The following is a 25,094-nucleotide window of genomic DNA, read 5'->3' on the forward strand; positions in this document are numbered from 1 at the left end:
CTCTGAAGACTGAGATATCAAGGCAAAGAAAACTCAGTAGCTGCTGGTAGGGGCCATTCAGGGGCCTCCAGACATTTCGGGGCCCCTTAGAAATGGTCTAATTGTAACACAGACCGTAGATCTAAACCTGTAACATCATTTATAGAGAATGACAATGTTATTAAATTTTATTTAATGCATTCAGCTGAGAAAAAAAGTACATTTAGGATTTAATTAAGAAGTTTACTTCACAAAATAAACGTCAGAGAAAATAGTGTAGCAATAAGTAGAACCGCAGCAAAAAGCCAAACATGCCACAATTAAATGAACCAAAATGTCCCCAAAGCATCGGGGGACTGACATAGAGGCCACCGGGGGATTCCAGGTAGATTCCAGGTAGATTCCAGGTGGATTCCAGAGATGAGCATCACAGCGGCTGTTCATGCAGGGCCGGCCCAAGGTAATATGGGGCCTTAGACAGAACCCCTTTACCCCCCGAAACTCTTCCTACTAAGAACCTGGCAGGTCTACCTGTGAAGACACTGTTGCAGTAATCAACACGAATGGATGAGTTTCTCTAGATCTTGCTGAGACTTTAGTCCTTTAATCCTGGAATTGTTGTTCAGGTGATAGAAGGCCGACTTTGTAACTGTGTTTATGTGACTCTGAAGGTTCAGGTCAGAGTCCATCACTGCACCCAGATTTTGGGTCTGATCGCTGGTTTCTAGTTGCAATAACTGAAGCTGACTAGATCGTTCCTCTCTAGAGAATAACTTTATCTCCATTTCTGTTCAGCTGGAGAAAGTTATGGCACATCCACAAATCGATTTGTTCTAAGCATCTTTATTCTTTACATCCGCCAAAATACAGACAGGAGATTCTTCTTCCCATCAGCCAACAACTTTGGGCAATATGAGTTACAGTTTTGCACTGCTTTCGTTGTTAAAATTACAATTTGTGATTTTAAAGTGACCAAATACATAAATAAACACTTTGCAGTGCAATGTGTTTGAACAAAGCAAATTTTATTAACAAATTCTCTCATGGTGCTTTTTTTATTTATTTTTTTATTAAACCACTAAACTTGACATTTCACATTCTTCTTCTCTTTTCTCTACTCTCAAGTTTTTATTTAAAAAAAAGTCAAAAATGCCTCATTTGCACCAATGTTCAAAGTCACTTTTAATCGCGCAGTTCAAAAAACATGCTGTTTTCTACTTTTTGCTCATGCTCTACTTCACATGAAAAAAAGATTTTCTTCACTTTGCTTAACTCACTAATCAGCATTCGAATGAATATATGATGACATAATTAACTAGGAATCAATAATTCACCTTTAAAGATTGAAGTATGAAACTTTAATCTACTCACTGTTACCAGCTGCAGCCGTATTAAACATTAATCACCAGCATAATAAATATGACTCTGTGGTAATCTAATGTATTATAGATAGTTTCCACACTGTTCTATTGCTGTTTTTTTGTCAAATTAATCAGGTCGTGAGTTTTATTTAACTAATTTGAAGCCTCATTAAATAACAAGGCACCCTATTCTTTCACAATGTTTTACGTCTTTTCCGTTTGTCTCTAATCAGCTCTTATAAGATGAAGACGGGAAGTTTTCGACGCTCGTTCTGCCCCGGGGGGGGAATTGTCTTTATAAATTCTGATGTTTTTGATCTACAGAAACCAAAGTTGTTTATTCTGTTTAATCTGTTAGGTTTTTTTTTTGTTTTTTTTTACCACAAATCCAGTTGAAGCCAGTTATTTACATACACTGAATAAAAAGACACAAACACATTTTTTTCCCCCTCATCACTGTCTGAAGTTAAATCAGACCAAACTTTTCTTGATTCAGGCTAGTTAGAATGACCAAAATAATTTGTGTCTGCTAAATGCCGGAAAACGTTTTAGATTTTTTTTCTTTCTTCAAATTTAAGTTGTACAGTTTTAAAAAGGACAGTTGTCTGCGACCAAATGTACGCACATTTTTGAATTTGAAGAAAGTAAAAACAAACCAAAAAAAAAATGTCTAAAAAATGTTCTCGCCAAGCTTTCTGGCATTGAGCAAATAGAAATAATTTGGGTAATTCTAAGTAGCCTAGAACAAGTACAGTTTGGTCTGATTTAACTTTAGACACTGAGAAAAAAAACACACAAAAAAGTGCTTGTGCCTATTTATTCAGTACACGCAAATATCTTGTTTCAACTCAATGGGAGGTATGTACTTGAAGCCGGAAAGACGTCGTTATATGCCTCTCGCTATTTTCGGTTTCTATGGCGTGAAAACTGTCTCAGCTGTTCAGCCAGTAAAAATTCCTGCGGTGGAACGAAAACAACGGCGTTAATAGTACGTTGTTTACCGCTGGCGGTGGCATGAATAGCTGCCTGTTTACTCTACAGGCTGCTATTCTCCACTCTGAAGAAGCTGTGAATGTGTCTGAACAAGCGGGGTAACATGTCCCCTTACGGCCCCCCCCCCCCCTCCCCCCCCACTCCCTCCTCATTATCTAGTTTGAACGCTGCTTGTTTGTGTTTGCAGCACTAATCCAATAAAGAGCCCAAAAACCCGACTCTCCCTCCTCGCGCTCTCGTCTCCTGACTTCATCCTTCACTCTTGTCGTCTCATTCACCCGGCCGTCTTAAGAGGGAACAAAACCTGTTTGACTTTCGCTGGCTTTTGACGGCAGAAAAGACGCGCGCGAGGGAAGACAATCGCTCACCACATGAGAAGCGGCCTAATGAGCTGCAGTAATCCAGCTTCGGTATCGGTGTTGCGACATTCCTTTGGCGTGTCTGGAGTGCGATGCGCCTGTTTCCTCCGACTGACCTTTCTGTGTGTGTTCGCCAACCAAAACGAATATTTGTTCATTAGCAAAAAAAAAAAAAAGACCGGATGCAGAGGAGGATCGAGGAGGGAGTAGGGAAGGTCTCCATCGAAAGCGTTCAGCTCAAAGTCATCTGGAACCAGGATCCTCGAACAAAGCTGAAACACAAAAGAGGTAAAGTTAGTACATCTGAAAGAAGCCAAGTGATGAAGATATGAGCATCAAGTTTTTTACATTTTCTTTCTAATATATGAGTTTGAAAACCAGAGGGTGCTTTAACATCTTAAAACACTAAATTCAAAAGGACTAAAATGTCAAAACTACGTTGTCAAAGTATTCACACACCTTAATTGCATTCAATCTCCGTCACATTCGAACCAAAAACTTGAGTGTATTTTATTCAGGGTTTCTGCAGGTTTCCACAACTCTAATTTTAGACTTTTTAACACCACTTGAAATGAAATTTAAGACCTGTATCATGACAAGAAAATCGCATATCTTATATCGTAGTGCCGATTTGTAATTTTTTTTTTTTTACCAGTATGTACATAGCACCGTACGGATTGTCAACAGAAGTGAGCCAGTGGCGAAGACAAACATCGTCCAGCCAACTGACAACAACGTACACTTACCATTTATAGACGCAAAAAAGCTAGTTAGCAAGCGTTTATTAGCAGCTATTTAGCGGTAGTTCCAACCACCTCGAGTCACAAAATGTCTGTGTCCAACTCAAACTTCTACCTGACAGGAAAGTCTCACAAGAAAAATAGTCTACACAGAATATATGAGTAAGTAGTCCTGTCACAACAAAATTTAAGACCTGTGAACAACCTAGTTAAGGCCAACATACATTTTTTAAATGAATTCAAGACATCTCAAGACCTTCATTTTAGATGCATGTATTTACAAGGTTTTAGACACCCTGTTATTAGGGTTTTATGAGACAGACCAAAACAATACGGTGAATCATTTTGAAGTGGAAGGAAGAGGAATCATATTTTTAACAGACTATTCAAAAAAGCACAACTGGCAAGTCTCTGCGCAAGACCTAAAAGAATTTCCCAGAAAACCTTTATGTGTGTCTAGGAACCACTGATTAAAGAACAAAGATATATAATTACTAAAAAATATATTATATATAGTTATATTTAGATGACAAATGAGATTTGTATGGATGCAGTGTGTTGTTGAATACTTTTATACCCACACCCAGAGAGTTTTTCACTTTTTTTTCCACAGTTGTAAAGTTGAAATCAGAGACAAACACAGAAATCACTTAACTATAAAATGGAAGAACATGATTAGATATATTTAATTTCTTTTAACCAATAAATGTCTTAAGGCGTGGTGTTCATTTGGATCCAATCCCTCTTACTGACATCATGTGGTGGGGTTGAGGAAAGCTGGCGAACGATGTAGTGATGGACAATACAGTTTTTTTGGTACAAAATATGTTAAAGGGGTGGTACGGTATTCTGAATTTTCCATATGTTACTTTTGGTTGTTGTAAAAATGCTCTATACATTAAACCCTGTTACTTATTTTCCCCTTTTACACTAATTGCTGCTTTGTTCTCTTTCACATGTCACACAAAAACAGGCTGGTCATGGATCGACTCTTTGTCAGAGTCTTTTCCAGAGGTCACTGTGTTTGTGTCTCAGAGTTTCAAACAAAGCTGCTCGGTCTGGAGGCCAGTTGGCCGCTGCAACGCTGCAGATACTTTCAGTGCAAAATGAACTCCAGCAGCAGCAGATGCGGCAGAAGTATTCACGCGCTTGGCTCCGTCCGAAGATGCTTGTCTGCAGTTCAGACGACCTTTCATCGGATTAGTCACATTTCGCCACGCCGTTTCTTAAGTTGGGGCAATAAGCAAAAAATATTACGTTTGACTGCCAGCAGGGTGTTGCCATGACAACAGGCCACCGATGTCACTGCGAACGGGTGGCTCTCGTCGAGCTGCACCGGCTTCGGTATCCCACAGTCCTCTTCTTTTCTTCCGAGGCGACCGCGGGCCCCCTTCCCCCACGTGTACACCTCACCTTCTGCCAGAAAAAAAACAAAACACCAAAAAAAACGAGTTAATCACCAAATTTGTAGGAAAACCTCCTCTTGAGGGGCTAATCCACTCAAATCTTTAACTGACAGCTCTGTCTTGGATTCATAATGGCTATATCTATAGGAGGTCTGAGCTGAACAAAGCACTTCTTCGACAAAGAGAGACCTACAGGCACTGCTGGCCTCTCCACAGGGAGCCACTCACTGTCACCATACAGCTTTTTACTGTTTTACACCCAACTGCAACAACAAAACTTACAGACAAACAATAGACATCTGTTACCCATCTAAGGGCCAACAAGGTAAAAGGGCAGTTCCAGTGTATAAATGGATTTATCTAATTAGGTTTGACAAGCCCTGTGCGCCACATAGAGACCAGTAACAACAGAAGAGGGAGAAAAAGAAAGTGGTTCTTTTGTCCATTTCAGCAAATCGCCTTTGTTTTGGAGGTGGTGTTAGTTTGCCGGTGAATGACTAAATATCTGCACGCAGGGACAGTTTTAATCTTAGAATATACTGAAATGTTTCATATCAAACAGATTTTTTTATATCATTTTTGTGGTGAACCACTAGGGGGCTTCACTCAACTACAGGATGTTACGGTTTACAGATTGTGTGTGTTTTTGGCGCTTTCCGTTACTCTGTTGTTCTGAGTTGGAGTTGAGTTAAGACAAGATGCAAGAAAATTGAAAAATGTTAAAACCATTGCCTCTGTGTTGGGTTTCACACCATGTGGCTTTTGCCTGCCACTGTCTTCCATCCAGCCCGTCACCCATGACAGACACAAACTGCTAGTTAGCTAGCTAACAGAGACAAATTGGCTAATTGGGAGGTTCTGGGCAAATCCCAGTATGTCAATATGACATTTTGGCCACGATTTTTTAAAAATCGGCCTGCTGTGCACTCATGGGTTGATCATGTACACTGCAACTTTTTCACAAAAACGAGGACGTCAAATGAGGACGATGAAATGTTCAATCAAGTCAATGAAGTATCTGCACTGAATTAGAAATGCTATAGAAAAATGTACTGAATTTCAAGACCTTACTGTGGAGTTAACATGTAAAATTATGATTACATGATTTTAATGATGATAGGTCGTTCTCCAAAGTGGGCCGGTCTGAGGCTTGAAACTACAGGGCTGAAAGTGAGTCCCGCTGCAGCCCAGTTAGATGGCACAGTATATTAGCCACTAGTTACAGGTAGCTTCAACCGCTTCTAGCCATAGAACCTAATGAAGATGTTTGAGCACGACTCAGACTTTCGCCTGACGGAAAAGTCCCACAAGGAAAAAAAAAAAAGTACGAGAATATACAAGATGAAATATGAGCCTTCCTTACAGTATGACTAAACCCTAAACACTATAAAGAGTAACTCTTAATCCTGGGAGTGAACAAATGTTTAAATCTTGCTGTTAAATTTGCTCGTAGTTTATGATTTTTGTCACGCTAAAGATGCTACACATCATCCACTCACCAGCTCCAATGGCCAGGGTGAAGGCGTCACCGCATGCGGCCAAGGTGATGTCCTTCAGGCCGAGCACCTGGTAGGGCACCCGGCTGCTGCTGCGCCGGGAGCTGCAGCCCGTTTGACCGTGCTGGTTGCTGCCAAACGTGTAACACCGGCCCTCTTCTGCATATTGAGAGCAAAACGGACAAAACGCAGAAATGATTACTAACAAAGTGGACAGCTGAAAAGGCAGGAGTTTAAATAAACAGATGAGATCAAAACTTCTTCATACTCAATAAACAGTGATCGGGTTTCGTTTTTGTGGGAAATACATAAACCTAACCAGGTCAGACGCTTGCAGGAACAAATCTGTTTCAGGCATGTGATCATTATAGTAGAGTTCTCAACCTGTGACAGCAACAGAATGGGCCGTTCCAATGTCGACGTAAGCTACCCTCTCAGAGTTGAGTGGGGCTGATTGAACTGGAGTGTAAGAATGGACTTCTTCAACCTGATTCACAGGATTTGGTTCCTCCCCAGCTGTAATCGTGTCCAGACCAAGCTTGTTGAACCTGAAACGAAAACAGTTTACAACAAAAGTTACTTATATAGAGTCTCATGTAAGTAACATGCACCACAGGCATGAATTTTGTAATAATTTGATCTGTTTTTTTATTTTCTTTTTTTAGAGTAGAATGATTATTTATGAAAAATCTTTAAATAGTTTTAAAAACAACAACTAGATGCAAATACATTAAATAATGTATTTTTTTATAATCCACTAGTGCATCATGAAATACACTATCAGCTACTGTCCATCCACTGCAAGTGGAAGAATATTTTTGTTAAATCCAATATGGCAGACAGACGAAAAAGCAACTCAGGAATGAACATTTCCTCCTTCCACTGTAGAAGACTCTTACAGGTGAAAAACTATTGCGACATCAAGTAACCCCTAAAAACTAATACTACTTATGTATTTTCCAAATAGCAACTTTGTATTTGGAGACAATTACAACTCATCACCAAAAAATCCTAAAAAATTATATATATATATATTTTTTTTAAATTCCCAAATTTTCTTTTCTTTTTATGCTTTAAAAAAAATCAAAAACAGTTTGAAAAAAAAATCCTGACATAAAAGATCATAATTAATGCATAAATGGATAAACAACCATGCAAAAATAAAAAAAAATATTGGATTTGAGCAAAAAAAAAAAAAAAAATTCAGAATTGAGCATTTTCATTGTCTATTTCTGATCCTTGGTTAAATCAGCATTTAAACACACATTAAATGTCCAAAAATCATTTAACACTCACAGTGATTATTAAACATAGACATTAAACACAGACTTAAGATGTAACAGAAGTTAAGCGTTACACCAGACCTCGCTCTCACTCCCCGTTACTAATACACTTATCTACATCCTGTCAGCAGAAAAAGTTTTGGAGAATGCCGTCTCACAGGTTATACACAGATGAACTATTTCTTTAAACCTTTAATCCATCGCCATCCCACACACCCTCATAACATAAACACAAGTCTGCAGGGTGTAAAACTAGCAAGTCATTGTTCGTGTCAGGGAGGCAGAGCACCAACCTGTTGCTTCCACATGCCAGAATGCTGCACCGCGTGCTGATAACCATGGAGCAATCCACGCCACACACCACCTTCTGAGCCTCGAACTCTGCAGGCAGACACACCTGCTGGGGACTGCTGTGTGTGTCCTGGGTGCCCAGGCCGAGGCGACCTTCAGGACAGAGAGCCAACAATCAGTCGTCGTAAATCGCTGGTGTTCAAACAACCTTAAAAAAAAACAAAAAAAAACACAAGTGGTTCGTTTGTTGTACCGTTGTCTCCTCTCCCCCAAGCAAACACCTCCCTTTCATTAGTCACAGCGACGACATGAGAAGCTCCGCAGGACACCTGGACCAACTCGTAGCCCAGGAGAGCCTCCACAATCTTAGGCTGCGCACACAAACACAAAAAGAAATGATGCAGGTATCACATGCTGCATGCTGAATGACTGAGTTGATGTGAAGAAGAAGCTCAAGCAAAGCGGGTAAATTGAAGCAAACGGAACGTATTGAGTGTGGATGTAGAGTAACGAAGTGAAATCGAGTGTGAACAGGTGAGCTTGAGGTGAAACTTGTCGGTAAAATGGGCTTGAAATGTTACAATCTCAGTTGAAAGGACTTTTACTTTTCTAATACTCTATATGTGTATATATGTCTGACTCCCCAGTGGAGTGTTTAAAGTTTCATTGTCATAAGAAGAAAAAAGCAGCTGAAATCAGGGAACAATTAATAATTTACAGTCACATTCAATAAATTAGAATACACGTTCAGAGCAAGCTTGTTAGATTAAAAGTACCGTTGGAAAACGACAGTTGCCCAGGCACTAAACATATTCCTGTATTACAAATGTCTTTTTTAATGGTGTGATGTGATATTCCAATATTAAATGTTATATTTTCATTAGCTATAAGTGGAAAATCATCAGAATTATAATTAACAGGAATAAAGGCTTTCAAACATCCATCTGTGTGTAATTAATCTATATCAAGGGTGTCCAAACTGCAGCCTGGGGGTCATTTCCAGCCCCTAAACTGATTTTTTATCAACCCTGACTGCAATTTCAGAATCTGACAAATCTGGACTCCCAGCAAAGGTGAGTGGTTGACAGAAATAGTAGTTATTTTATTAACACTAGACAAAAAAAGTTATGCACAACAAAAATGTTCATCTTTTAATACCCAGCCTTTAAAATTTTTTAAAAATTGTATAGTAAATTTAACCACATTGAACCAGTGACTTCTAATCTAAGGCAAACTTTAACGCACCCAAATCTGCATTTCGTAAATGTTCTCCCTGTGCATGCGTGGGTTCTCTCCAGGTACTTCCTGGCTTCCTCCCATAGTCCAAAAACATGACTGTTAGGTTAATTGGTCTCTCTAAAGTCTCCCTAGGTGTGAGTGTGTGTGGTTGTTTGTCCTGTCTGTCTCTGTGTTGCCCTGCGACAGACCGGCGACCTGTCCAGGGTGACCCCGCCTCTCGCCCGGAACGTTAGTTGGAGACAGACACCAGCACCTCCTGACCCACTAGGGACAAGAGTGTTAGAAAATGGATGGATGCCTTTTTTTTAATGAGGAAAAAATGCAAAACTTCTTTCTTAGGTTTTGGTTCAAGATTTAGTTAAACATCAAATTTACAAAAAATTGGACGACTTTGTTTTATTAAAATGTTACATGCTCAGTTTGTTGTTGAAGAGGTAAAAGAAAACTGACAATTTTTTTACAGCGTTTGCTCTTAAAAAAGTTACAGTTTTTGGCAAGTTAGTACTTTTGATTTGATTGCCTTTGACACCCAGGGTCAAAAAAAGAGTGTTTCACTTAGTGGTAAATGATTTTTCTAATGTATCTGAACAACTATGCGGACAGAAATGTGAGGGCGTACCTGTGTTACATCATTAAAGTTGCCATGTCCCAGACAACCATTGCTTCCGCTTCCAAATGTCATGATAATACCCCTGTCTGCAAAGGGAAAATAAAAACCGGAGATTAACGGCACTTTTAGTTGATGAGCTGGCACGAACTATTGCACAGACCAACAGAATTTTCATAATCCCTTTTTAGGAAATGTTTATCTGTGTCACTCTAATAAAATATAATGAAAAAAGGGGGTAAAAAAAAACAACTAAGAAAATAATTTTTAATCCCCTCCAGTTTGTGCCTCAGTTTTAATGGAGTATTTCCTGCAGCCTGAGAGGTTAAGAGACCACAACCCAATCACCAGTTTCCTTTAGTTTGTCTCTGTTGGGTTCAAAGCAAAAAGAGCTGACCCACCTGTCATGCAGGTGGTGAACAGATCACCACAGGACACGGACTTGATGGTGACCCCTGACTGACCCTCGAGGAAACGGGAAATGAACAGCGGCTGCATCTGATCCACCAGGCCTGGAAGACTGGCCTCTCCAGACACAACGGAGGGAGCCTGGAACCAGGTCACACACAGAGCCACGCACGCCATCACGCATTGTCTGGAATATTTTGGTCCTACTTAGGTGTTGCTTCATTGCTGCAATAGGTAACTTATAAAAAAAAACAAAAAAAACATGTTTTTTTTAAACATTTTTAAAACCGTTGCTCCTCTGGCTCCTCCCTGTGCTCCTATTCCATTTGCAGAAATATACCGCTCTGTGAGAAACAACCAATCAGAGCCAGGGGGAGAATCTTAGCGCTGTCAATCTTGCTGCTGTAATGTGCTGCTCACAGCCTCCCTTTCGCTCTCTGCTAAAGCTACTGTACGTCTCGTTAGCATGGCCACTGCTGATGGCAGACAAATGATTTTCCTGGAACTGTACATTTTTTTTACGCCACACTGAGTAGCTAACTGGCAATCTTGAGCAGCGTAGACAAACATGATTGACAGAGTTAAGAACCTCCTCCTGCCCCTGATTGGTCGCTTCAAATTGGAGTATTCCTGCAGATGGCAGTTGGATCACTGAGAGGAGGCAGAGGAGCTTGAGACTGAAGCGAAGGGTTCACCGTCCAGCAGGACAACCACCCTAAAGGTATCGCCAGAGGAAAAACAGAAGGGTTTAAATTAAAGAGTTTCCCTGTGTGAGAAGTCCAAATCTGGATCAAATTGAGAATCTAACAGAACATGAACTCTTTTGCAAAGAAGCAAGGGAAACAACTTTAGTTTGTAGTTGTGCCCTTGCAGTGAAAAGTATTGATTTAACAGAGCTGAACATAAATTAACAGATTTTTTATTATTTTTGCAATGGCCTACCACAGATGATTCCATTAAAACACATTGGAGTTTCCGGTTGTAAGGAGGAAAATGAAGGGGGGAAAAAATCTGACCAGAGGACTTTCTGTGAAGCATTTTGTCCCTTTAGGATGTGAGGGAAGTGTGAAAATGCTGTTTTACCTCCCAGGTAATCAGGCGGCCGGACTTGGTGACTCCCATCTTCTGAGTCCTGCCCAGTGAGACCTGAAGCACTTCGGTGTTCAGCATCGGCAGCCGGAGAGGCGCCGTTATCCCACTTCCCCAGGTATACACGGAGGACAGCGGGAGAGAATGCACCTTCCCTGATCCCAAACCCGCAGATGCGTCTGCTTAACGGCAAGAACAAAAAACAGGAATGATAAGAATCACAGAGTGAAAGCCGGCCTACGCAAAGTCTAATATAACCTCTTGTCCGGTTAGCAGGAACTCTCCCTCCTGGTCTGCCTCGCGGCTGAACGTTCGACAGCGGTTTCTCAATCCTGGAAGAAAAGAAAAAAAAATCTCATGAGTCTTTGTCACAAATGAGTACAATTACTTTAATCATTTGTCCGTTGCGTACCGGCGCATTTTCACATTGCCTATGTCTGTGTAGAGATTAAGCAGCGGCCGGATGCAGATGGGCAAAGCCATGATTTCATTGAGCTGGGGCCGTTTGGATGGGTCCAGGTTGAGCATGTTGAGGATGAGCTGCCGGAGTTCTGGGCTGTAGCGGTCCGATATTGGAGCGAAGGTTCCGCTCATGATCTTCAGGACGAGGGCGGGAAGATTCTGAAAGGGGAAAAGAAAAAAAGAAAACAGGTTTTAGATGAAGACAGATCTGAGCTTTAACGAAACATTTCAATAATGAAAGCAAGACCAACTGCAGTGTACAGTTGGAAAAGCGTAGCAGTCATGTTGGTTAGGAGCAATTCCTGTCCTGTCCGAACACTAGGAGTTTCTGTATCACAGTGTTATAAAGCAGTAGGATTATTGTGACTGCATAAGCCAGAAGTAAAGCAGAATGAAGGATTGTTTTCCTACAGCAGCCTCAAAAGCTCTCTTTAGGCTGGCCAGCTCGTACAGGACGCAGCCCAGAGCCCAGATGTCGCTCTTCTGGTTGTACGGCTTTCCCTCACAGAGCTCTGGGGAGATGTAGCAGGGAGTCCCCACCACCTGCACACACACACACACCCACACACACACACACACACACACAGAGCAGCCACTGTTAGCGGCGGTAGGATCAACTGACACCTTCAACCAGCCTTCATACATATTGCTTATATCAAAGTTTCCCAAAGTCAGATAGCATTCAGTCAACTTTTATAAACACAAGGTTACTGCAAATTTACCCAACATATCTATGACTTACAAAAAAGCAACAAGACATGGGAAAATAAATGGACGGACGGACGGACGGACGGATGGATGGACAGATGGACGGACAGGCAGACAGACAGGAAATGCCTAAAACAAATTCCAGACTTTTCCAGACTATTTGGGAACAGCGCTTGATGATTAAATTAGATTAAATTAAATGATCAGAGTTGCTTTTGAACCATAATAACTGGAACACTGACCAACATATTTGATGTGTATTAATGATTTTAATGACAGCAATTGACAAAATGTGAAGTCTGTTACTGGTTTCACAATTGGTGACTGCATGATGTTTTTATGAAACTGATGTGAAGCAAATTGAACTGCCTTGTTACTGAAATATGGCAGACAAATAAACTTGATCGATCGTTTCATTCATTCATTTACGTTCTTAAACCAGGAGGAAAGATCCGATCACCGTGTACGCCTTGCTCTTGCTGACGAGGATCTTCGAGATGCCGAAGTCTCCGATTTTGACGATCATCTGGTGCTTGTCCAGCAGAATGTTCTGAGTCTTGAGGTCGCGGTGCAGAATCAGTTTGTTGTGAACGTGGTAGAGAGCGAGCAGGATCTGCACAAAGAAGTGGAGGATGGTGTCCTCGTCCAGGAGGGAGTTACAGCGCTTCTGGATGTATTCAGCCAGCGTCCCACCTGCAGGGGAACGAATGAAACGCATCATTCACACTGTAGAGGTGAAATGTTGTTGGAGTATGACAGAGAGGGATAACGAATCAAATCAGACAATAAGAACAGAACAGGGTTCTTCTTCATATTGTGAGGGAAGCCTTAATGTCAGCTTAAGAGGAAATAGAATCTAGAACATGAATATCTGGCACTTTAACTGAGGTTGATCACGTGGTGTTTTGTAGTCATCAGTAGCTCTGATTCAATTACGAGTGTGTTGACGCGTCTTTGTTGATATTCCTCTAATGTCAAAAAAACACAAATTTCTAAATTGTGGTGTTTCCATTGATTGAGAAACAAACCCTCGTCCTCCTACTACTTCCTGTCTTTGTCTTCGGCATTTTCACTACCACTTCACTGTTGACTGTTGATCACATAACTCGTGGGGTGTGAAAAAAGTGTTTCGGTCGCAGTTTTGAGAAATGTGTCCATCTAGACACGGCCGAAAAACCACCATTTTATCAAAAAACGTGAGTGTTTTTTTTTTTTTATTGGCAAGTTATCGGGCATAACAAGAATATTAATGTCTGATATCCAAATTGGCCTAAATTTTCACAAGGGTTTGGGGCTCAAAACAGGCCAAAGTGTTGAACAAACCACAACTTAGACAATAAACTACTCAGGATCTGAGCAAAGAATCAAGTCCGCAGCATCAGATGATCCTCCACCATATCTTACAGTGGATATAAAATACTTTTTTTTCCACATATTCATCCTTTGTAATGATGTATAATCTGCTTATTTACTTTATTTAAAAGAATTAAAAGAAACACACAACGACAAGCTAATATTAAAGACAGTTGACGAGAAGCTAAATCAGGAAGTGATCCGCACATGGGGACATAATACTTAAAATTATTTTGGTATCATTAAGAGACCAACATTAAAAATCCCAATTAAGTGATTTAAGTGCTCAGAAAGATAATAAAACATTTTTTAAAGCGTATTCAAAGTTTTTTTTTCTCTTAGTCTGAAAATGAAGACAGTTTAAGCTTTTAATCTGATGATTTCAGGGGGTAAAGAAGTTAGTTACGGCAAAGAACTGTGGAATCACCGGTGCAAAGCTATGTAATTTCCCTTATTACACAGTCCTGAAAAACACCTACTTCACACAGACTTAGATGTTAAGATGCACTCAAGTGGTCTGTGTGTGGAACCCTAAGGCATGGGAAAAGTAAACTGGTTTGCCCAGACAAAAGAGCACGGTGTAACCGTATCCGGCAGCGAGCTAACCTGGTGCGTACTCCATGGCTATCATCAGGGCCTTGTCCTCCAGGAAGTTCTCGTAGTACTCGATAATGTTTGGGTGGTTGAGCAGCTTGAGCACCTGACACTCGTTCTGTGCCGCCAAGCGTTCGTCCCGTGACATCTGCTCAACCGGGATCTCCTTCAGGATGACAAAGGCCCCGTCGCTGCGCCTGCGGCACAGGTGGACGATCCTGACCGACCAGAGGACACGAGAAAAATGTCCTCAAAAACAAAAACCAAAAAAAAAAAAGAAATAACAAGAGAGATGATAATTTGTGGCAGCTCAGTTTTGGTGAAGTCATCGGGACTTAATGTAGCTGAAGTAGATGCATCTCACTTAGAAAAAAAATGGGTTGAGTTTCTCTTTGTTATCATGGAGTCAATAGTTCCTCAATTGTTTTTTTTTTTATGAACTAAGATTTCCAATGTAGATTCAGAATCTTTAACTGGGTTAATAAAAAGTTTTGCACACATCTATTACAAGATTAAATATTTGAAATTTGACTTAACTTTAAGTATTTCAAATCCATCTTTGGACAATTTTGCATTGCAAATATAGTTGCAATGCATTGCGAAAGTGAAGCAAAAAATATTAAGTGAAAGGGAAATATAATTTTTAAAGTATTTTATCAAACGACCGGGAAAAGTATAAAGTTTTGTAAAGTGTATGTCGACCTCGCCTGAGTGAGTTTGTAGAACCGGAGTTTTAGGCTGAAACGATGAATTGAATTAATCATGATTGATCAATTATTGAAATGACTTTCTACTAATTTTGTAACCGATTAACTGTTAAATGGGGAATACAGACCCAAAAAAAGAAGCCCATTTGCTGAAAAAACATCACACTCAGAGCAGAAACTAAGCCAAAACCGTGCAAAAAAAATATATACATTTTGCATTTAAGATTTTAAAAAATGTAAATATGCAAACATATTCTATCCAGAACTCCTAGTTTTAACTTCACCTGCTTCAAATTCTGTGAAAACCAAAGTCCCTTATCAAGCAGCTTTGCTGTCCAATTATTAATTGGGTAATGCTAAAATTAGCCAACTAATCTACAAATGATTATTCATACACTAAAGGAATGCTCTGTTATTTTACTTTAGGCAATAAAATTGTTCTTTTATTATTTAAAAACAGAATTGGATCATTTGTTTATTTGCACCTTTGTATTGCTAATTGTCATGAATTACGGTGCGGTGTTGGTGGTGAGGCAGACGCAGCGGACCCAGGTATGATGAATGATGAATTTTAATGATAAATAAGTCCGGGAACAAGCAGCAGGCACAAGGAAACACAGAACGACGAAGAAGCTAACATTGACGTTGACGAAACATTGACGAGGACCCGACGAGGAACAAGGAACACAGGTGGAGTTAAATACACGGGAGGGTAATCACAGAACGAGACACACCTGGGAACAATCAAGGGGAGGACAGGACAACGAAGAGACTCAAGGACACAAAAAACTCTAACTAAACACGGAAAAACACAGATCCTGACAGTACCCCCCCCTCAAGGGCGGCTACCAGACGCCCAAAAAAAAAACCACAACAAGGGTGGGCGGAGGGGCGCCGGATGGGGGGCCAGAGTCCAGAAAAAACAAAAACACAACAAGGGTGGGCGGAGGGGCGCTGGACGGGGGGCCAGAGTCCAGAAAAACAAAAAACTACCCACCATCGTGGGCGGAAACACAAGAAGGGCCAAGAGTCCATAAACAAACAAAAAACTACCCACAGGGTGGGCGGAGGCAAAGGAGGCAGGAACCACGGAGGTGGTCCGGTGGTCGTCCGCGGCGGCGGGAACCACGGAGGCGGTCCGGCGGCCGTCCGCGGCGGCGGGAACCACGGAGGCGGTCCGGCGGCCGTCCGCGGCGCTGGAGGCGGGAACCACGGAGGCGGTCCGGCGGCCGTCCGCGGCGCTGGAGGCGGGAACCACGGAGACGGGAACCCCGGAGGCGGGAACCACGGAGGTAGTCCGGCGGCCGTCCGCGGCGCTGGAGGCGGGAACCACGGAGGCGGTCCGGCGGCCGTCCGCGGCGCTGGAGGCGGGAACCACGGAGGCGGTCCGGCGGCCGTCCGCGGCGCTGGAGGCGGGAACCACGGAGGCGGTCCGGCGGCCGTCCGCGGCGCTGGAGGCGGGAACCACGGAGGCGGTCCGGCGGCCGTCCGCGGCGCTGGAGGCGGGAACCACGGAGGCGGTCCGGCGGCCGTCCGCGGCGCTGGAGGTGGCGATGAGTCCCGGGGACCGCCCACAGACGGCGACGACGAGCCCCCCGAGGCAGGGTCTCTGGTGGAGCACAGGGGGTCTCGGTCGGAACGCTGGGGGTCTCGGTCTCGGGTGGAACGCAGGGAGTCTCGGTCTCGGGTGGAACGCAGGGAGTCTCGGTCTCGGGTGGAACGCAGGGAGTCTCGGTCTCGGGTGGAACGCAGGGAGTCTCGGTCTCGGGTGGAACGCTGGAGGTCAGGGTCTCTGGAGGAACGCTGGAGGTCAGGGTCTCTGGAGGAACGCTGGAGGTCAGGGTCTCTGGAGGAACGCTGGAGGTCAGGGTCTCTGGAGGAACGCTGGAGGTCAGGGTCTCTGGAGGAACGCTGGAGGTCAGCGTCTCAGGAGGAACGCAGAAGGTCAGGGTCTCAGGAGGAACGCAGAAGGTCAGGGTCTCAGGAGGAACGCAGAAGGTCAGGGTCTCAGGAGGAACGCAGAAGGTCAGGGTCTCAGGAGGAACGCTGGAGGTCAGGGTCTCAGGAGGAACGCTGGAGGTCAGGGTCTCAGGAGGAACGCTGGAGGTCAGGGTCTCAGGAGGAACGCTGGAGGTCAGGGTCTCAGGAGGAACGCAGAGAGTCTGAGTCAGAACGCAGAGAGTCTCGGAAGGAACACTGAGAGTCTCGGAAGGAACACTGGGAGTCTCGGAAGGAACGCCGGCTGGAACGCCGGCTGACTCGGCCTCGGGTGCGCCGGCTGGAACGCCGGCTGACTCGGCCTCGGGTGCGCCGGCTGGAACGCCGGCTGACTCGGCCTCGGGTGCGCCGGCTGGAACGCCGGCTGACTCGGCCTCGGGTGCGCCGGAGCGAAGCCTTGGAACCGGCCGCGGAGGCGAGCCGCAGCGAAGCCTTGGAACCGGCCGCGGAGGCGAGCCGCAGCGAAGCCTTGGAACCGGCCGCGGAGGCGAGCCGCAGCGAAGCCTTGGAACCGGCCGCGGGGGCGAGCCGCAGCGAAGCCTTGGAACCGGCCGCGGGGGCGAGCCGCAGCGAAGCCTTGGAACCGGCCGCGGGGGCGAGCCGCAGCGAAGCCTTGGAACCGGCCGCGGAGGCGAGCCGCAGCGAAGCCTTGGAACCGGCCGCGGGGGCGAGCCGCAGCGAAGCCTTGGAACCGGCCGCGGGGGCGAGCCGCAGCGAAGCCTTGGAACCGGCCGCGGGGGCGAGCCGCAGCGAAGCCTTGGAAACGGCTGCGGAGGTGAGCCGGAGCGAAGCCTGGGAAACGGCTGCGGGTCCGGAAAGCGACGAGGGGCCGGGTGCACCGGCGGCTCACGTCGTTGTCTCCGAGCGGGCAGCGGAGGTGGCGGCTCCGGAAAGCGACGAGGGGCCGGGTGCACCGGCGGCTCACGTCGCTGTCTCCGATATGGCAGCGGAGGTGACGGATCCGGAAGGCGACGAGGGGCCGGGTCCACCGGCGGCTCACGTCGCTGTCTCCGGGCTGACCGTGGAGGTGGCGGCTCCGGAAAGCGACGAGGGACCGGGTCTGCCGGCGACTCACGTCGCTGTCTCCGAGCGGGCAGCGGAGGTGGCGGCTCCGGAAAGCGACGAGGGGCCGGCTCCACCGGCGGCTCAGGTCGCTGGCTTCCCGGACGGAGGTATCGACGGGGGCCATATCCGGGGGGTGCCAACACCAGTCTTGTCCCCCGGAATAGCTCCCGCTGCAGGTCGGCGAGGGCTTCAGCCAGCTCCCTGTCCTCCCTGCCGGACCTCCGCCTCGGGCCGCTCTGCCCTTTAGGAGGTAACCTCCTGAGTGCTGGGTCCATGTTAGCAGCCTCACCGATCGGTCTGGTCGGGTCCTACTGTCATGAATTACGGTGCGGTGTTGGTGGTGAGGCAGACGCAGCGGACCCAGGTATGATGAATGATGAATTTTAATGATAAATAAGTCCGGGAACAAGCAGCAGGCACAAGGAAACACAGAACGACGAAGAAGCTAACATTGACGTTGACGAAACATTGACGAGGACCCGACGAGGAACAAGGAACACAGGTGGAGTTAAATACACGGGAGGGTAATCACAGAACGAGACACACCTGGGAACAATCAAGGGGAGGACAGGACAACGAAGAGACTCAAGGACACAAAAAACTCTAACTAAACACGGAAAAACACAGATCCTGACACTAATATTGTATGAAATAAGGCTTAGTGGTTAATTGAAAAATCTGCAGAATGTGCCAATTTTGTTTTATCCGATTAATCGTCCAAATAATCTCCGAATAATCGAATACTAAAATATTAGTTAGTCGCAGCTCTCCGTTTGGGGGTGTGTCTCTTCCAACTTTACACACAAAGGGGCCATTTTTGCCCGTTCACTACCTCAAGTTCAGCTCAGTAGGATGGACAGCAAATATTTACCTACATTTACTTTGACTGGGCAGTTCTCTGAACGAAACCATTCAAGTTTGTCCAGGTTTGCCCTGTATTTAACTTAGTCTATAAACTCTGACCAATATCTGTTACTACTGATAAAAGGCTTCGCTATATGAAGCTACCGCCACCAAGCTTGTGTGGAGTGTTAGTTCTAAGCGTTTTGCGTCTCTTCCGCCACGCCTGCTGTTCTCTACATGACAACCAAATTCCTTCTTGTCTTGGTCCTTCCCCTGGCCCATAAATAGGTCTGTTTTATGCCGCAATCTCCATTTTTAACCCACTAAACAGCTTTGGATGAACTTTTGACAGCTTAAGATGTTGCTGTTGTTGTGTCCCTTTCTGGTTGTTCTGGGACTCCATTTGTGAGTAAATGGGGCAATTCTGAATTTATTCTGTGGAAAATAATAATAAAACAAACATGCCATTTTACTTTTAATGCCTAATTATGTTGTACTTTGTGTTGTGCCGTCAAAGAGTGGGGTGTGAATACTTTTCCACATACATAACGGCAGTTTTAGCTATAAAGACAGCCATGTTTTATCACGGCTGCTTACTATAATTCACTTTTTTCTTAGTGTCCGGACGCTCCGTTATCTCCTCCCTCTTTTTCCTCTCAGCAGAAGACAGACATTCCGTTGGATTTGAAGAAAAAAAGTGGACCTTTACCGACTTCTGGCTCTCTTAATAAACTCCAGACAGCCGCGTTGTTTCAGGCAGACAAAAGTTTATAACACGAAGCAATGTTAATGTGTGTGAAAGAGCAGAGTTTACCCGAAAGCTCCTCTCCCAACAACTTTGATTTTCTCATACTTCTCCATCGTCGCTGCGCTTCAAACGTCTCCAGTCCCGTCTCCTGGCAACCGAGCGACGGCACTACGGCAACCAGCGAGGGACTAAAATCAAAAAGATATACTTTTTCCCCTCCTTTTTAGGTAACTAAACTGGCAACAACAGAGGCTCGTTTTTTGCTTCATTTTCTCTTTATGGTTTGGCAGTTAACAAGTTGCAAGTACAGCAATTTATAAATAATTCATTATTCTACTGCCTTTCATTATTCCAGAGGCGGGTATAGAGTAACCAAAGATTGTACTCAAATAAGAGAAGCATTACTTTAACAGTTTGTCCACATCTGATTTATTATCTATTTATGGAATCAAATAAACACTAACATGATTATAAAAATTCAGGCAGAAGAAACTTTTTCAAATCAATCATCTTCAACCTAAAACATATACTAATATGCTATAACAGAATAAAGTACTTATGGTCTATAAAGTACTCTGCGTACTTTATAGACAACTTCAAAATGGCTCAAGCGGGCTCAGCAGATAGAAAATAACAGAACAAATATTGTGTGGAAAAACAACAAAAATAAGAAAAGAAAAATCTCACGTTAAAATTAGATGTCAATGTCTCAAACATGTTTGTTCTTTATTTGGTTTAGCTACTTCCTGATATCATTGCTCAAGTAAACGTAAAACATATTCTTTTGGAGAGAAAAAGACTCCTAAAAGTACATTTGTTCCAAAAAAAAAAAAAAGGTCACCTCTGCTTTTAGTTATGCATTCATGGCATAACTTAGAATTACACAGAACAACTCTGAAATGCTCAACAGATTTGTGGAAAACGTATTAAATAGCTGGAACAAAATGTGCAATAATATAGAGTGTGTGTCAAAACTTCAACAGCTTAAGGTAGAAAGTTGTACAGCAGTCTGGTGGTTCTGCCTCTATGAAATCACACTATTCATAATGGCAGCAGTTCATCAAGTTCACAGAGAGGGTGTGAGGAGTCTCTGACAATGTTCACAGTCGTGTTCCGGAAGCTTCTCTGAAACAGATCCTGGAGAGAGAAAAAGAGAAAAGGAGAAAAAGAAAGAAAGAGAGATAGAGTGGGAATAGACGTTGGTCCATCAGGTTATGATTTAAATAACATTTAACAAAAATGTCTACTAAGGTTCATTTAGATATCCACGTAGTGTTGTTTTCATTTTAAAGGTACAAAACGTCACCAAGAAAGCTACACAACAGTGTGGTCTAAACCTTTGTAGACACAATAAAGAACAAAACTCAAGGAACATCTGCTATTTTATCAGCACAAGCTTGACCTCTTGTCCCATCGATGAAACTAAAACCTGCTGTTTTCCATCACTTGGCTCTGCCTCTCCCTTGAGTGTCAGCTGATACTCTTTATAAGGCTGCGATAGCTACAGTACAAAAAATATCATGGTGTAAAATGACAGAGTACAAGCATGCAGTTTAATTTTAAAAAAAGGAAGAACAAAACTTACAAAAACCTTGGAGAACTCATGGAGTCAGAGAAGAGAGAAAAAAAACAGGACTCCACAGACAAAAACCAGCAGGGTGAAGCAGGAAAGTAACAGGATTTGAAAGGAGGAACCAGAAAGGTGTGACCGAGAATGAGTTGCATATGTACTGGGGAGCTTGATTACTAGAACAAAGAACAGATGGATGATTAGAAATGGGTTGCAGGTGTGAGGGGAGAGAGCAGAAGGAAGGCTGAGGAGAGAGAGAGGAAAAGGCACAGGGAGGGGGGGGGGGGGTAGAAATAGACGTAATAAACTGAGAAGGGACAGAACTAAAGTAAAAACAGAAACAAGGCTGATAATCAAATAAAGAGACAAAGGAACACAGATTAATAATGGAGCTGGAGACAAATAATCAAAACCCAGACAAACCCGACAAACTGGTCTTTAATGTATTTTGGTGCTAAGCCGTTCAGTGATTTAAAAACTAGCAGAGAAACTTTATAACCTATCTATACTGAGACGTCAGTCCTTTATTTCTGGAAATGTTCTGCAGGTTATAGAAGGTCGACTTTGCAACTGCCTTCATGTGACTCTGAAGGTTCAGATCTGAGTCCATCACTGCACCCAGATTTTGGTCCTGATCACACGTTTCTGGCTTGTGATCAAGCTGAAGCTGCGAGCTGACTCTAGAGGTGAAGGTAAATGTAATTTTATTTATATAGCGCATTTTCAGCAACAAGGCAATACAAAGTGCTTTACATGAATTAAAAGGAAATACAAGCAAAATAACAAACCAAAGGAAAGAGCAGAAGAAGGAAAAGAATCTAATGCTGATCTAAAGTATATAAACTAGGTGCTCCTGTTCAGCGTTACTAACTATCCTCTGGTCTAATTCCATGACTGGGTTGGAAGAACAGGAGTCTAAAAAGTAGTCTAATAATGTTGATCCAAACTAAATAAACTAGATACTCCTATTCAGGGTTGGTAGATAAGTATAAGTACGTAACCTCTGGTCTAATTCCTTTTCTGGGTTGGAAGAATAGAAGTCTAAAACGTAATTGCTAAGGTAGTTTTCTGGATTCTAAATTTGTTCTAATCCCTGTTCTGGGTTGCTAAATAAGTGTAAGTAAGTAGAAATATGCTCTGGTCTTCTGGGTTGCTAGATGAGATTAAATAAGTTTTCTCTGGACTTTCTACGTATCTAGATCATTCCTCTTTAGGGCCAAAGAAAACAAGTTAATCTTCATTTCTATTCAGCTGGAGGAAGTTATGACATATCCACACGTTGATTTGTTCTAAGCCTTTGTTCAAGGCATAGATTGTTTTGGAGTCACCTGGTGACATCGTAATGAAAACCTGTGTATCATCTGCATAGCTATGGTAAGTAATCTTATTGCTTCTTTCTAGCTGCAGCAAGCTAGAAACAAGCTACATGCTAGCAGGAGCATGTAGCTATAAATAGGAGGGATAAAATCGTGCCAGATGTCTGACTGACACCAGCTTTGCAATAGTCGAGACGAGTTGAGATAAAAGCATGTATTATTCTAAAACCTAGTATTTTCACTCTAGTGAACGTATAATTTACATTTTTTTCAGAATGTCGTCAACCTAAGCTGCCATTTTTCTAAAGTTACTCATTATTTTAACCTTCCAATCGACTGCCGTTAGGTCTACAACATGAAATATGTTCTTTACCCACGCGGACATAAACAGGGTATGTGAAAAGTTAGGTTGAGATGTCATTTTGTCATTAGTGGGGCATCAAGTGCTGCAGTGTTGCTTCCATATACCTGGTAATTATTAAGCATCCTCCCCATTTCCTACGCAGGAAGGAGGGTCTGCGACCACTGTGTCTTCTGTCTGCCACGATGGGATAATAAATGCTTTGTGCAGAGACAAAGCCCGCTCTGTGTGGTGAAGTACATGCTTCCTCTGTCATTATCAATCTGAAATAATCATGCATTGCCACAAACAATCATCTGCGCGTAACCGAACCTTCTCTTCAATCCCTCTCTCTCTCTTTTTTTTTCTTTCAATAAAGAAGCTCCTCCGATGGAAGTCAGATTAGTCGCCGGTTTCACAAACAATGGTTTGCTCTTTCTCAGGAATATAGTATGGCAGCACCTGAAGGAGCCTCGAGGTCTCGGCGTGCCACTCCTCCGACCCGCTCAGTCACATATTTAACCTTCTGTCAGCAGGCCCGCCGCTCAGTCATCCTGCAGGAATGGAGCGAGCGGCGCAGAGAAACCGATTCCGATTATAAGGTATGAGCCCACGCCTGAGGAGCTTAATCTTTTTAATCTCTGGAGATTTCTTAAAAATAATGACAGGAAGCTGTGGGTGGCTGGTTTTTTTTTTGTTTGTTTTGTTTTGTTTTTACACGTCACAAAGTCCCTCTTGACATTTGACACAGCAGGTTTCAGCAGCAGATAAATCAGAACCGTGAACTTTAAAGGTGACGAAAGCCTTCTGAACGCGTGCCCGCGCGTCAGTTGGGAACGTGTGCAAACACAGCGCCTTGGAGAAAATATTCATACCTCATTTTTGTCAGGTGACAAACTCAAATTTTGATTTATTTTATTTTGGCTGGATTTTTTTATTTTCATTATTCCCTTATTCTGGTTTGTTCTCCGTTTTCTCTGGACAAAAAAAGGTGCCCTTGTAAAATCTTTTTTAGTTTGTTTTCTTGACAGTGTGTGGTCTGTGTCTCAATGTAGCATTTTCTAGATTTAAAATGATATCAAGTGTCCCACATTTTTAACTCTGCCTGTATTCATTCTCACAGTAAATACCCTTTCTTTCCTCTCGAGCAGCTGACCCCCCCAAATGTCTGAGAACCCCACCGGACGCATGGGTGTGGTGGAGATATCAGAGCGCTAACTGAACATAATTTTGTTCAGTTTGCTGAGGAGTTCAGGTTTGAGATTTGCAACAACAGACCAATAAGAGCGATCAGATTTGTCTTAACGTAACTTTGTAATCACTTATCATTTAAGAAGGAATTCAAATAAGAATTTAAATTACTGTCTGCTTATAAATAGCATTAGATATTAAGTTAGCCATATTGAGGAACTCTACTATAGTTATTTGATAATGAAACAGATTATTAATCAGAATTTTCAGACCTAATCAGAACGGTGGCAGCCTCAGAAAATTTAAATATCTAAAATATTTAGGGGAGGACAGCTAAAATAAAAAAAGGTAAATAATAATAATAATAACAATAACAACAACAACAACAATAATAATAATAATAATAATAATAATAATAATAGTAATAATGGAAATCTATAATTTATAGACATTTTTCAGCAGATTTCAAGTGGGGGCTACGGCCCCCGTTACCCTTCTTTGGGGGTGCCACTGAATCCGAATCAGAAGTAATTCGAAGCAAAATCAATTAAAAATCGAAGTTCGAATTATTTATATTCACAAAACCGATAAATTGCTTGTATAAATTTGTTGTCCACCTTTTCTTTCTATTTAGAAATCAAAGCCTCCACAAAGAAGTAAAACAAACCAGCCGGACACATACGGGTTCCTCAACAGATCAAACCGTCTCGAGCCGAGAACAACAGCGCCTGTCCTGAAACATTCTGCTCCAGACTTGGAGGTTCATAGAAATCCTGACAAATTACAAGTTTCTGTTGTTCGACAGGACAAAGAGAGCTAAAGTCCTTTGGCGTTTCTCGGCGAGGCGGCCAGGAAACCGAGTCTTCAGTGTTGAGTTACATTTAGTGCAGGTTGTTCTGTTCCACGGGGCCTGAGGATGTTACATGACACGTCTTTCACGCCTGGAGT

General features: G+C 43.1%; 1 protein-coding gene across 1 annotated transcript; it reads right to left on the reverse strand.

The window, feature by feature from the left end:
* Nucleotides 1-41: 41 nt before the first annotated feature.
* Nucleotides 42-19,883, reverse strand: nek8 (NIMA-related kinase 8). The gene is made up of 15 exons (XM_032590666.1): nt 19,796-19,883; nt 14,381-14,586; nt 12,882-13,114; nt 12,125-12,256; nt 11,664-11,872; nt 11,510-11,583; nt 11,246-11,430; nt 10,156-10,303; nt 9,767-9,843; nt 8,162-8,279; nt 7,911-8,061; nt 6,719-6,882; nt 6,338-6,493; nt 4,690-4,848; nt 42-2,964 (listed from the first exon to the last, which is right to left on the reverse strand). Exons 1-15 carry the CDS (start codon nt 19,840-19,842, stop codon nt 2,936-2,938), a joined length of 2,088 nt encoding a protein of 695 aa, XP_032446557.1. The 5' UTR covers nt 19,843-19,883; the 3' UTR covers nt 42-2,935.
* Between the last annotated feature and the right edge of the window lie 5,211 nt (nt 19,884-25,094).

The sequence above is a fragment of the Xiphophorus hellerii genome, chromosome 18 (genome assembly GCF_003331165.1).
Source record: "Xiphophorus hellerii strain 12219 chromosome 18, Xiphophorus_hellerii-4.1, whole genome shotgun sequence".
Taxonomy (NCBI): Eukaryota; Metazoa; Chordata; class Actinopteri; order Cyprinodontiformes; family Poeciliidae; genus Xiphophorus; species Xiphophorus hellerii.

Coding starts and splice junctions, on each gene's coding strand:
- nek8 (XM_032590666.1), bottom strand. CDS start 19,842: ATGGAGAAGTATGAGAAAATCAAAGTTGTTGGGAGAGGAGCTTTCGG. Junction 6,883..7,910: donor CTGGCATGTGGAAGCAACAG/GTTGGTGCTCTG, acceptor TTTTCGTTTCAG/GTTCAACAAGCTTGGTCTGG. Junction 4,849..6,337: donor CACCCTGGCCATTGGAGCTG/GTGAGTGGATGA, acceptor TTTTTCTGGCAG/AAGGTGAGGTGTACACGTGG.